The 14,334-nt window shown below is 39.4% G+C and overlaps 1 protein-coding gene across 1 annotated transcript in view; it reads left to right on the forward strand.

Moving 5' to 3' along the window:
- TLN2 (talin 2) overlaps positions 1–14,334 on the forward strand; it is a 211,402-nt gene that overhangs the window by 174,756 nt on the left and 22,312 nt on the right. The window contains exons 48-52 of the mRNA XM_075160321.1: positions 1,359–1,542; positions 3,564–3,689; positions 5,267–5,383; positions 7,634–7,819; positions 13,141–13,248. Coding sequence (XP_075016422.1) covers positions 1,359–1,542; positions 3,564–3,689; positions 5,267–5,383; positions 7,634–7,819; positions 13,141–13,248 — 721 coding nt within the window. The remainder of the gene's footprint in view (positions 1–1,358; positions 1,543–3,563; positions 3,690–5,266; positions 5,384–7,633; positions 7,820–13,140; positions 13,249–14,334) is intronic.

The following is a 14,334-nucleotide window of genomic DNA, read 5'->3' on the forward strand; positions in this document are numbered from 1 at the left end:
GGGAACAGTGGAACTGGCAGAAGCAACTGGCATGTGGAGATAAATTTTTACCTTTCTAGACTCCCATGAATGAAATTGAATGAGGCAGTGGAGTGAGAGGAGAAATAGGAAAATTGGGATATCGATAGAGGACAGCAAGCTTCACTTTGGCTATTTCTGTGAGGAAAGAATTTTAAAAAGCTGGGGAACATCTGCCAAGAGCACTTCCAACAGAAGACCACATCTGTAGCACTATTTTGGCTTTTTTTTTTTTTTATTCAAGCCATCTCTTGCATAGACTACCATGCGCTGTTATTCCAGTAGCAAAAATTAGCTGTCCATGACATTGAAGAAGAACCTTTATATACTTTTTTCCAGCAGCTGTTCTTGGCTGTTTGTCTTGCTAAATCGTGCTTATGGTTAATGCTGTTGTGGACAGCAGTGATGGAAACAGCACAGCTATGCCACACATTTTCCCCTTTGGCAGAGATAAGCCTGTTTTCCCTTCAAGTAGCATCTGCAACAAAATAATCCTACAGCATTTTTCATTACATGAAGAGATTGGCAGCACCTGACTGTTACTTCCTTTGCAGTAAAACCCAGGGCTTCACAGCCAAGACACTGACTTGCTGCTTTGCAGCCTAGTTGGCCTATGCAACAATTGCATGGCCAGCATTTGCTTCCCGCCTTGCCAGTTGCTCAAGAAAGAGGAAAGATGCCATGGTGTGTAAGTTGCTGCCACTCTGCAGAAGTCAGGGATTTTTATACAAGTGTCATTAATTTCCAGGCTGACATTTTACATGAATATGGTTCTAGTTCTCAGTTAACTTGACTTGTTTGTGAAGTGCATACTCAAAATGGTTTCTTCTTTTACCCAAATGTTGCTTTGGATTTGTTGTCCTGACATGTCAAAACATGTATATGGTAGGGGGAACCCTGACTAGGTCACATTCTCTGTTCCTTTTGCCATTCTTGCTACTGCCTTCTTCACTAATAATTATTTTAGTTTCCTTACAATATGCTGATTAAGATGGAGGTTTGACAGCTGTTACTTTCCTCACAGCATGGCCAGATTTTCCTTTGGTGTTAAAATGCAATGCTCTCTTCTGCTACTGCCCTACCTCATTTCTTTTCAAGATGGGGTCATTTTAAGAAACTGCCTTGCATCTAGCCCAAAATATAATGCTACTGTTTTAATAGTCATCTTGTCTTTTTTTACTTGCAACCTGGCCTGTGGTATATTATCATGAGTGGACACTGGCTTGGTGACTTACATCAGCTCTTTTATGTAGCTATTAGTCACCGTAACATTGAAAAACACGTTTTTTTCCTCTTCTCCTTTTCCACTTCCTTCCCTGCTTCCTCTTTTTTTGCTACAGGGAAAATATCCTGAAAACAGCAAAAGCTTTAGTTGAAGATACAAAATTGTTGGTTTCTGGTGCTGCCTCGAGTCAGGACAAACTGGCCCAAGCAGCTCAGTCATCAGCTAACACCATCACTCAACTTGCTGAGGTGGTAAAATTGGGAGCAGCTAGCTTGGGATCCGATGATCCTGAAACACAGGTGAGATGTTTTAAGATTTTTCTGTTACTCTTAAAGAGACCAGAGACAGTTTTCAATTGATAAGACATTGTAGGACTTCTGCTTTTAAGTAACAGAATAGGGTTTGTCTCTTCTGGGACTTTTCTGGGTTTACTCAGACATCACTCTTTTTTTAGAATACAATCAAGAGGTTAAAGCTTTGAGTGAAACTAGACAGGCCTTTGTATCACACTTTTGCTTTTATTTCATGGGTGTGTTCCAGCTGGGATGCTTTTGGCAAAGTATTTGTCTCATTCTTACTAAGTTGTGATTGGAGCCCTGACTCATCCCATTTTTGTTCTGAAGAGCTTGCATGACTTTAAAGTTACTTATCCAGCTTACAACTGGGCTGTGCACTATGTGTTACTTGCATAGGCTAACAAGCTCTTGCCATTCTCTAGCTATTTCTGAGTTGTTTTTCATTTAACTCAGTAACTTCAGCCTTCAATGTAGATTATCTCAAATATTTCTTCAGTTGTTTGTTTGGATCTTGGCGAAACGAAGGTTGGCAAGCGTATTGCAGATATGCCTGTGATGGTACCAAATTAGTTTGAAAAAGCCTGCTCATTTGCATAATGCTCTGAAAGGGATGTGTGTTCTGTTTTGCTTGACCTGTATGATGGACTAGAGATGTTCCTCTCTAGGAGAACACTGCTGGAAGCACTTTTTTTCTTTTCTTTTTTTAACACAAGGATTTTTGTAAACTAGCAACATTTGCAAAGCATTTATCACTCATTGTTTTTCTTTATAGGTAAAAGCCGAGAATACAGTAGTTAGAATAAAAGCTGTTGTGCACAAGTAATTATTTATTTGGAGCAAGTTTATATTGCCAGTTTGAAATTGTAGGTGCATCATGCGTCCTAAATGGAGCATTTCTCATAGCTTTAGCACACGATACCATCATAACATTTTTGCATAGGAGCAACTTTAGCTGGTGTGATAGAGTCTCAGATGTCTTACACTGCAAATTGCCACACAATGTGGGCAGTCGGACAACACAGAATCACATCAGTCTGTCCTATGTCTCAGGTTCTTTTCTTATTTCCATGGTCAAAGAGCTTCTGAGCTACCAAAAGCTAAACAAACTTTTCAGGAAAGACTTCACTTCTATGTAAGTTACAGTGAACTACAAACATGAAGGAATGAGGCTGTTTTCTTATTATTTATAATGCTACAGAAATGCAGTTATTGAGAAGTGATTATTCCACATCTTTTTTTTTTTAACTGAGCTTTCTCATTTTTCATGCATCTTTCAACATTTTTCTTAAAATGAATTCTTCTGAATTCCAGCAGAATACTTAAAACATCTGATTTTCTATTAGTGGAAAGGGCAAAGGAGAAGGATTTGGAGGAGAGAAGTATTCCAATAATACCCTAAAATAATTAACAAGCCTGTTTGTAGTGTCTGTATTTTGTCTAGGACTTCTATCTTTGAGCTTGAGTTTAGGAGACAGTATCTCTAGATTTGACTTTTCCTGACTTTAAGGCTAACCAAGTTATTCAGCATTTAATTCTGTATAGCCTCTTTCAGAGGCTGAACTTCCTTTTCCCTGAAAAAACATCTCCCTCTAACACCTAACCATAGCAAGTACATTTGATCTTTCTGTAGGTGATTTCAGAACTGGTACATAACTGTAGGCTTATAATCAATCTGTTTTCTTGCTCTCATCTCACTTCCACCCAAAGCGTGAAGAACATGGAGAAAAGTAAACCTCCTCTTAGGGAAGCTCAGAGGAAGGAAATCCTACCTGCAATCCGCATTTCAATTTCTTCACAGGAAATAGTTGCTTTTATAGATTCTGACCAGTTGTATGAAATACTGTAGCTATCAACACAGCTTTTCCTCTTCCAGAATATTACGTGTTTTACTGGGATGGAGAGAGGGTGGTACTATTTGTGTACCAGTAGTAGATTTTTTTTTTTTAGCTGTGTTCTAAAAATCACACCCTCATCCAGGCTACTGTTTCTTGCCTGAGGCTTACGGCTATTTCTTATTCCAATAGGTTGTCCTGATCAATGCTATCAAGGATGTTGCAAAGGCCCTTTCTGATCTCATTGGTGCTACCAAAGGAGCTGCCAGCAAACCAGCAGATGATCCATCCATGTACCAGCTGAAAGGTGCTGCCAAGGTAAAACCTTATTCTTACATTTTATTTGAAAGTATCTGTGCAATCACACTTGATAGACATGCGAAGCTTGGATATCAGCAGTTTCTGATTGCCTGAAATCTCACTTCTTTCTTTGTTTCATTACCATCCTGGGATGATACAGAAAAATAAGAAGACGCTGTTGAGTTTCCATGAAGCTATCAGTTTTTGTAGGCTGTCAGATGACTTTTGTGGTTTTGATGAAAGAACTGTAATCTTTCTGAAGAGAAACTTCTTTCTTTTGCAAGCCCATATCTGAGGGCAGGTTCTCCTTTAATAATGTTATAGACTAAAATTTATCCAGTATAAAATGGTACCTAAATACTACATTCTGAACAACGACATACGCTCAGGATAAGCATGCAGCCTCTCCGCACCTTGCAGTTTGGGGAAGAAGGGGAGAAGGGGAGGGAGGAAGGGGAAAAAAACCTCCAATAACTCTAGAGTAAGATATTGTGCATTTCTGACCCATCTCTCCTAGATCTTTCCAGGAAGTACATAGGTATCAAAGCTCAAAACTCGCACAGATTACCTGCGATAATTACCTTGCTCACACCATACCTGCAACATCTTTATGCTTTATTTTCCCTGCACCTGAGATGTATTATGACATTTGCCTCACAAAGATCTTGTGGTTTTATGCTTACAAAATATTTCCAGATGAGGAGATTTAGGCGGTATTACTTCTGCTTTCGCATTATGAGAGTGTCGTGGTAGCTTCTTGCTTGGCTGGAAGCTCTTCTCACTCCCATGTCTATTGCTTATCTGTAAGACCTGTGCCTCTCTTCCTTTAAGGAAGAGTATATGTTGAGGCACTACTTGAAAATGACCCATTTAGTCAAGAAAAGTGGGTCATTCTTGGCTCTTCCTGCTGTGAAGAGCTCTCTGTGTTTTAAGTCATAATTGTCAAGAAGCTGGCCTTTCTGTCTCTTCTTTTTTCATTGTAGCTATCATCTGTATCTCAAGATACCGGGGTGTAGGAAAAAAGCGTAGTTATTACTGTGACAATTCAGTTATTCTGCATCAGGACTACTGGATTTGTAACAGGAACAGTAACACTGATTCTGTATCTGCATTTGGGCTTGAGGCTGGTGTTCGGCTGCTTGCTTACCTGGGGTTTTATCTGACTGCAGAGAATGTACTGGGTAAATTTCAAACAGGAATACCATACCTCGATTCATGTCTCGTTCAACTTGCAGTGTAAGATGTGCAGGAAGAAAAGACACGAACATAATCAATCTGTATAAGAGACCTACCCTGGAAATGTTGTGAATTTTCCATTTTTTTGCAAAATTTTTGCCAGAACACTCTCACTTAAGATGGTATCACTCTGCAGTTAATTGTGCTACATTTCTGCAACTTACAGGGAGCTTTCAGAAACTGGCCAACAGGAGAGTTGGTATTTAGTCCCATAACAAGTACAGTTCATGAAGCCTCTTAGGCCCTATTAGAAGTAATAATGCTACCTAAGCTTAATTTGCCTTGCTTCATATCCTGCTGTCTCTGAAAAATGGGAGGAAGGAATCACGTATTTTTGTCTTCACCTCTCTCTTCTTCAGGTGATGGTAACAAATGTCACATCGCTTTTGAAGACTGTTAAAGCAGTAGAAGATGAAGCTACTCGAGGGACAAGAGCTCTTGAGGCCACAATTGAGTACATCAAACAGGAACTCACGGTACAGAACAAAATAGCCATATGTGGCAGTTTTGAAAATATGCTCTTACACTCAACCAGCCTGCCCAGGCACTCCTCCTCAAGTTTTGCTTTACTGCTTTGTACTGCGTTGGATGCAATTTGGTTCTCTCTGCCTGTTGCAAATCATCTCTGAAAGTACAATTACAATGCCACTTCAGCCTATCTACTTTCAGACGTTACCAGTCCCCACTTTGAGATTTGAGATGCTACCGTCGTGTACAAATCTGGAAGCAACTGCTTCTTTGTTCTTTAGACGTTAAGCTTTCACTACAGATATTCTTTTCGAGTCTAATGCTGTTCACTGTTTTTTGATCCTGGCTTTGGTAGTGTCTCCTCAGCATCATAGCTATATTGCACCTGCAGTTTAATCTTGTTTCTGTTTTTCCTTTATTATGAAATGATAATCCCAGTGACACATAGCCTGCTATCTGATGTTCTGTCTGAGCAGGAATTCACAGTAGCATGGAATTGTCTACCAAATTAGGTGTTAGACCATGACAACTGTTTTTCTTCCTCTTTAAGATATAAAAGTATCGCCTCCAGCTGCAGCTTTCAGTTTTTTTTTTTTACTTGTACACTAGTCAGTGACATAAATTAATACCTGCATGTTTGTGAAGAAGCCTGATTTTTTTCTTTCCTTTACTTATAGTTCATTTTTATAAAAAACCTATAGACACAGTCTTCAGCAGAAAATATTTTGTTGTATAATCTGTGGATTAGCAATTCTTACACTGTAACTGCACTGGCGCAGTTTTGCCTTGTCAAGTGCCCTCCATAAAACGTCTGTTTTTAATTGTGTGAGCAATGCTGTTGTACTGAAGAAATAACTCTTGCTTATTTTAAATTTTTTTTTTAAGTATCTGTATATAGTTGTTGGGAATTCATATACTGTCTGCAGTGGTAAAAACTCCCGATTGAGTATCTGATCAGGAATGTTCTGTACGACATCTAGTGCACGTTACTGTCATGTATCCTCATGAAGGCCTGGCTAAGTTACGTTCCTTCCCATAACTCTGATCTAAAATATGTCCAGATCTGTCATTGAAGGAGTGTGCATTATCACATCTGCTTTCTCAATATGGTTGGTATCTCTTTGAAATGTTCCTCCTCTTTCTTTTCCTTTTGTCAGCATTCCTAAGGAATGGGTCTGTGGTGTTGTCATCTCTTTCATGGGGAGAAAAGTGGCGTACTAGGAGAGGGTCGAGAGAAACCAAGGATGGCACGTATGTGCTCAAGAAAATGCATTGAGCTTGACTTGCAACTCCATTGACTGAATCTGAGCAATGTTGAGGGATGTCCTTCACATATTTAACTAGACTCTATTTTTTAATATCGCTTCCATTTGTGGAGAGAGAAAGTGAAAAACTGATGAACTGGGAGCATGGGATAGACCAGGCTCATTTTTGTCCAGACATTTGCATTCTGTAACCACTAACCTGCTTAGGTTGCACTGTGGGTAGTCAAGAAACCTCTCCTCATTAATTGTGCACTCTGAATTGCCCCTGCACAGTAACAGAATGGCAAGCAAATACAGACGAAAGCTTGGGAAAAGGAAATATAAGATAAAAGTAAGGTTACCTGGCTCTTTTTACCTACATCTTACCACAGTTCATGTATTCCAGTATTCGTAAGAGTAGTGTGTAGTGTCAGATAATTTGAACTATTTTCACGATTCACCCTGCAAAATTATATCTTTAGGTTTCTAAGGGAGACTAAGTATAGCGTGAAAGACAACGCTCTACCTCCACTTTTTTAAGAGATATTTGAATATTTTAATGATGTTCTCAGTCTGTCCTGCACTGTGCTATCAACAAGGGCTTGGTAAGGCCCAGCCTTTGCAGGGGAAGGATCTCCTCATGCGAGTAGACCAGCCTAAGCAGCAGTCAGGATGAAAAAAGAATTTAATTAAACAAATAGTAATTCTTTTGATCCTGTAACACTCTGAACAGCTGTCTGTAACAAACTGTCATCCAAGTAGTTAAATGGCAGATGAGATGAATGGGTTAACCTTTTTTTGTATGCTTCCTCAGTTTATTGTTTCTCTCTGCTGTCTGTAGGTGAGCAGGCTTATCAGGACCAGGCTCATGACAAGCAAAATGATATTCAAGTACTCCGAATATGTTTCTAATTTCCTGCTGTTCGAAGGCTGCTTCCAGATGCTGTCTGTTTCTCATGATTGTTCTGCTTTGACTTGAATGATATCAGGCTTTCCTTCTGCTTTCACTTTTAGGTTTTTCAGTCAAGCGAGGTTCCAGAAAAGACATCATCACCTGAAGAATCAATCCGGATGACGAAAGGAATCACCATGGCAACTGCCAAAGCTGTTGCAGCTGGGAACTCATGCAGACAGGAGGATGTGATTGCTACAGCGAATCTGAGCCGCAAAGCAGTAGCTGACATGCTAACAGCTTGTAAGGTAAAGATTCACTTCCTTGCCTAAGACTGATTTTTTTTTTTTTTTTTCCCCCTCGGTGTGTGTGTGCCTCTAAATCCCTTGAATTTTATAGGCTTCTGTTCAGTTTCTTTGTATTAATGCTCTACTTTTCAGATGAGAAAGTTAATGGTTATGATAATTTTACGGGAACGTTTCTCTCAGAAAGGATTTTCTGTGCTATGCACAAAAAAAGAAGCAGCACTAATATTGACTATTTTCTTTTTGTGAAAATGAGAAGTTTTATTTGACCTGGAATTTCCTAGTTTTCAGACTCCTATTAAACTGGAAGACAAATAATCTGTGCAAGTAGTAGAATATATGAATAATCCTATGGTCACCAATATGATTTCAATATTTCTAGGAACAGTGAAAGGAATGGTGAAAGGAATCACTCAGGTCTATTTTTAGCAGTCCTTTCCCCCCTAACCAAACCTGTCAGTGTGCTCAATTTCTTCTCTGCTTTTCAAAAATGTGTTCTGCCTTTGCACTAAAAATATTGGTACCCTCTTTTCTACATTTGCTTGGGCTAGACAACTTTCAAAAACTGACCTGCAAAACACAGGGGGGGAAGTATGTGTCATATAAATGGCTATTAAGCCATTTAGTTTTGTTCTGATGATAAAAAAGATCTAGGCATAAATAAAAAAAAAAGGGATTATAAAGATCTCCTTCCTTTTGGTCATCAGTAGTAACACAAAAGTGCCTTTGCCTGTAAATTATATTTATTTACTTTTGCCTTTACATGTATGGAAGATGACAGTAAAATAATGGTCTCTCTGTGAGGTGTCTGATTTTCAGTACTTGGTCAAATCCTAACTGCCTACGTCAGTCCCAGATTAATTTTTAGCCTAATACTGCCCAGGTGGAAAGGTTAATTTTGTTTTTAAAATGATCCTCGTGCAAAAGTGCAAGTTCTAATATAACTTAGAACTGGATTTATACAAAACCACTGAATGAAACTTTTTATTTTGACTTAGTTTTCTGACAGCGTTTTTAGTGTCTTGACAGTTCTTGACCACTTTGCACGCTTCGAATTTTGATTCTGTCCTCTCCACTTCACAAACTCAGAAGGTCAACAAAACAAAGCAGCTCTAATTTGCATGGGAAAATTAAACTACTGTTCTACTTACATGAGAACTACTGTAGCCTAATACATCTTAGGTACAATCCAGTTAACTGAAACTTCTAAGGGAGGCAAAGAACAGTTCATAGTTGTGCAACATTCTGACAAATCAATTCAGGCATGAATTCAGATGCTGAGGCACACTAAACATCCTTTGCATTTAAAAGTGGCTAGTGCAGATGCATTTTTGTTTCAATCTCTGCAAACAAGCAGCAAATTCTCAGGAACAGAATCCTGTTTCCAAAAATGTTATACACGCACTCACATACAGACCGATACGTAATTCTGAACATTTTATTATGAACACTCATCTTTTTATGTTTACATTTGCTCCCAGTTAATGGTTTCGGAGTTCATGCATTGCGAGCAGGCGACAGGGTGAAACTTCCTGCAGACTGCACAATGGAGGCCTGGGATGCTGGAAAAGCATTAATGATCTCCCAGGGAATTACCTTCACAAAGAAAGCAATCTACAGAAGGAAAATGGCTGGGAATCATTTTACTGTAATGATACACTGACAAGGAGTAAGTTTTATCTTGTCTAGATTTCCTAAAATGAAGAGCAGGTTATTGAGCAAACAGGAATAAAAGTCTCCAGGTATAGTAATTTTATGCACTATCTAAAATGTATGACAAAGTTGCCATGTCATTTAACGAAGCTTTTAAATATAGTTTGTTCAAGACTTCATTTAGACAATCCTGTTTCTACAAATTTTGCTCAGAGACTTAGAAATCTTATGACATTAATTTCTACAAATTCATTACTGTACATGGCATTTCCATTATAAGCCACATCCCTTGAATTTTAGGGGTAGGAACCAGCAGTCTTAGCCTCATTATGCCATAAAAGCTGTGCAATGTAGTGCAGCTTGGTTTTTGTGATATTTGACAAATACTGGAGGGGTTTCCAGTGTGATTGAGCTAGTTTGTACAGTAGGCACTGACAGATAATCAGATTTTGATGTCCTTTGGGCTAAGACAGAAGTGCATGTATATGGTCTATGGTAGAATTGTTGAGAACATAGCTCAGACTTCCCTGGTGTCAGGAATTTAAATTTAAGTTCTATTTCATTGCCAGCCGCCTAAGGCAAGTACTATAAGGGATTTGACTTACTAGCAGTTATATATATGCTTGTGCTTGTTCTGCTATTCATGAATTTACAGGGCTCATTACTAATTCTATGCTTACAAGTAGATGCCATTTCAAAAGACAATGAGGTTGATTACTGCGGGATATAATGAACCAAGACAACTCTCATTAAAGTCAGTGGAAATGCTGTAATTGCATTTACTGAAGGTTAGAGCAGGCTCTAAGATAATAACAATTTCTGTCTTTATTACCTATTTTTATAAAATAATGACTATGCAGTAAGTAACCTGTGCCATAATATCACTATTTTTAATGATTGCTGTTGGAAAGGAAACAGGTACGAAAGGTCCATCAAAAGCATAGAAAATAATTGAAGTGAGTAATGACTTGGATCGTTACATAGCCAGTAGATTGAGAGAAATGATTATTCACATTTTCTCAGCACTCATTAGACTGCATCTAGAATACCGTGTCCAGTTTTGGGCTCCCCAAAAGAAGAAGGCACGGATTAAACTGGAGCGAGCTCCGCAGAGCCCACCCAGATGGTTGGGGCTGGAGCACAGGCTCTGTGAGGAGACGCTGAAGAACTGCCTGTTCAGCCTGGAGAAGAGATGGCTTTGGGAGGACCTCACAGTAGCCCTCTTAAACCTACCGGGAGATTGCTGAGAGGAGACAGTGTCAGGCTATTTACTTGAGGTGCATGGCAGGGGAACGAAACACAATGGTCAAAAATTGAAACACAGGAACTTACAATTATTCCACTGTGGGGAAAATTAAGCATTGGGACAGGGGCCTAAAGAGGATATGAAATCTCCATCTTTGGAGGTTTTCAAAGACCTAAGTGATCTGGTCTGAATTTAATGTTGATCCAGCTTTAGGCAGGAGGTTGGACTATGTGAATTCTACAGGTTCCTTCAAACAGCACTGATTTTTTTTTTGATTCTGACTATCTCAGTACATTTTATTCATCAGTGCTGACAGGCTAGAAGTTGCAGTACTAGAGTCAAGTAGTGCTTGCTGCCTTACTGTTTTGAAAGCACGTGAAGAGAAAATGAGGGCTGATAGTAAAGAGGAGCCTCGGATGTGTATTCTGGTTCTTCGGACACATGTTTCAGTTTGAGATGCTTCGGCAGGCTTTCTGTGCAAGTCTGGAGAAGTAAACATTTCTGTTTCGAGTCCTAACTGCTGTAGTGAGATTTCTGTTGGGATGTTTCTGGGTTACAAAAATGTCTTCCTAAAATGACTTTATCATCCCTTTAGTCTGCTGTGAAATATATGGTTTGTTTTAAGACTCACTGAACCTTAAAAATGCTCTCAAAATATTCTGATATCAGTTTTGGCTATGTATGCAACGCATAAAAGGAATTTTGTTTCTCTCCTACAGATGTTTGCTCTAATTGCATGTGTAAAAATAATATTTAAGTGCAGAAGAGGCATATTAGGGTGCTTAAAATGTATTCATATGAAACACAGGGGGATCCTTCTGCCCTATTTCAAAATGAAAAATAAGCTGTTCTGGATTTTTTGGGCTTCTGGAGCTTGTTTGAAGTATGCTGAAGATGGGGAAAATCCTATCCTGTTTCCTCCCATCTCCTTGCCTTTCAGATGATATGTTGGCAAGATGAAGAGATGAAGGTGGCTAATGAGAGCCGTTTTCATGCTCCGCTGATCTTGAACTTCCCAGCAGAGGGAGCCCATAGACCAGCTCCAGGACCAGTTGATATCAGCGCTTGCTTGGGCTGTTGAGGGTTGCAGGAAGGGCTCAAAATAAGTGAGCAGTGAGATAATCCCGCGTCCCAATGGAAGATATGAGGCTGCAGGGGTGGAAGGAGCTGTTCTGTGAGAGGAAATGCTAATTTTTAAGGTTTTTAGGAAGTTTCGCTTGTCAACAAACTAGCACTTCTGTTCAATAAAAAAGTTCCCTAGAAGTTCATTTTAGAAAATACAAGGCTTGAAGAGGCTGCAGTTTTCACTTTTTATTAAAAATAAAATGGTTGAATTAGTCAGGCTTATGTCAGATGTCAGACATTATACTTAGTGGAAATCCTTAAGAGGTCAAATAACTGACTCTGCTGCTTCTTCTCTGTATTTAAACAAGATGGTTCCAGCACTGCCTATTGCTGTGTTAAATCCCTATGCGAAGCCAAAGCCATTAATAAGCTTTTACTTACAATGTGTTACCAGATAACAAAAAGCAGCTAAGGCTTTTTGTGGGTGAGTGGGTTGGGTTTTGTCTCTTTCATGTAGAATAACAATATCCTGGCACTTCCATAGCGCTTCTCATCTGCCGTTTGCAAAGCTTTCTATACGGAACAAACTATTATCTTTGTCTGGCGGAATGGAGAAGGAAAAATGAGAGATCCGTATTTGACCCACGCACTGGGCTGGTGGCTGACGTCTGATTGGCCCAAAGTCTTCCGGGGCCAGCCCAGTGCTTTGGTCTCTAAACCAGATGGCCATTTCTGCTTTCATTCCTTGATGGTAGGCTGTTCAGGCTTACAATTAAAAAATGTTTTTAGCATATTTCTAACCTGTAAGATGTAAACAGCCATTTGTGGGTGGCAAAACTACACTTACAATTTTTATTTTTGTTGGTATTAGTAAAAAAGAAGAGCCACAATAGCATAACTTTTGCACTGTAGGACAGTATATGCACAACCCAAGAGCCCATTCCAGCCCCGAGATGTTTTCCAAGTGATATATTTTCATTAGAAGAAATCATAAATCCTCCTTTATTTTCAGATGGTTCTTCAAGGGTTTCTCTATTTGTTCTCAACTGGCAGAAAGAAGTAACACTACTGCTGACAATACCTAAGGAGGGACACTAAGAAAGACTGCAGATGCACACCCAGATAGGAGGATGTGCTGATAAAAGGAAAAGTGTTCCCAATGGCATTCTCAGAACTGGAGCTCTGCTGCTCTTCGAGCACAGTTTGTTTACACCTTTACAAGAGAAACGGCTGGCCCTCAAGCTCAAATGTCATTTGCATGTTATGAAAAACCTCCTCCCTTCTCTTTCCCCTGTCTTCTCTGTGTTGACCTCCTCTTGTGGGAGCAGTTTTGGGTACTAATGTTGTTTTGCCTCCTCAGCAAGCATCATATCACCCAGATGTGAGTGAAGAAGTTCGAGAGAGAGCCCTGCGCTTTGGAACAGAATGTACCCTGGGATACTTGGAACTCCTGGAACATGTTCTCCTGGTAAGGAGTTGTCTGCATACATATATGGGATCCCTTCTAAGGAGAACAATCTCTCTGACCTCTTTCTGTAGTGGCTGCTAGTGACACATTTTTATCAGTTTCTCACAAGATTATGAACAGTTTTGTTATTCAGGAAAAGCAAGCTAAAGTAAACTCAGTACTTCAGCTCAAACTGTGAGACAGAAGGAAGACTGGAAGTACTTAAATGGGACTGAATTCTGGATCAGATCTGGAGGCAGTAGAGGTCCTGACCTAAAAATGGTCCCCAACAAAGAAATTAAAATGACTCTTCAGTATTCATTTAAGCCTACTATAAGCATTAGACATATTAGGCACACTCCTGTCCCCCGACCAAAGAGGTTATGTAGTCTTTATGAAAGCACTTTTACATGCCTTTTGCAGTCCAGGAAAATAAGAGGCACCTACTCAATGCCATCCCAAAACCCCAAGCCAGCACAGCCTCACAAAGAGCTCTCCAACTCATGCCAGAGATGACACCCTTAAAGCTCTGCATAAAACTTCTCTGCTCAAATCCGAACTCATGAATCCTGCTGTCACTTGTCTTTTCTTGACCATACATAATTATCACATAATATATTGTTTTTCTGTTGCTATTACACTTGCAGGAAGCAATAATGTGTGTTTGAACTAACATTTGTGAGCTATTGAAGTTTCTGGAGGTGACTTAAATCAGCAATCAGCTTCATGGATGCCCAGAGATTTCTCTTAAGTGGCTTTAAGCTGACGTATTAAAGTCTCTGAAACTGAAATTTGCAGCCACTAACTGCAGATTAGCAAATCCAAGTCAGCTTTACTGCTGAGATTATAGCATGTCTAATCATTTACATCAACTCATTGAAATATACATAACATAGAAATAAAGTCACAGTTATGCTTGCCACTAGCAGGGAAAATAGTTCAAGAAAGATTGAACTTGTTAATGTAATTCCTAGAGCTGCGTAGCAGTAAGTAATTTAGCATTAGATGTGTGATCCATTTTTAGTTTAGAAGTAGTTTGGGGAATTTTTCAGGTTTGATCTCCTGAACTCAGTCATAGTGCTTGTTTCAAACTATATGCCAGAACAG

The sequence above is a fragment of the Calonectris borealis genome, chromosome 11, assembly GCF_964195595.1.
Source record: "Calonectris borealis chromosome 11, bCalBor7.hap1.2, whole genome shotgun sequence".
In the NCBI taxonomy this organism is placed as follows: domain Eukaryota; kingdom Metazoa; phylum Chordata; class Aves; order Procellariiformes; family Procellariidae; genus Calonectris; species Calonectris borealis.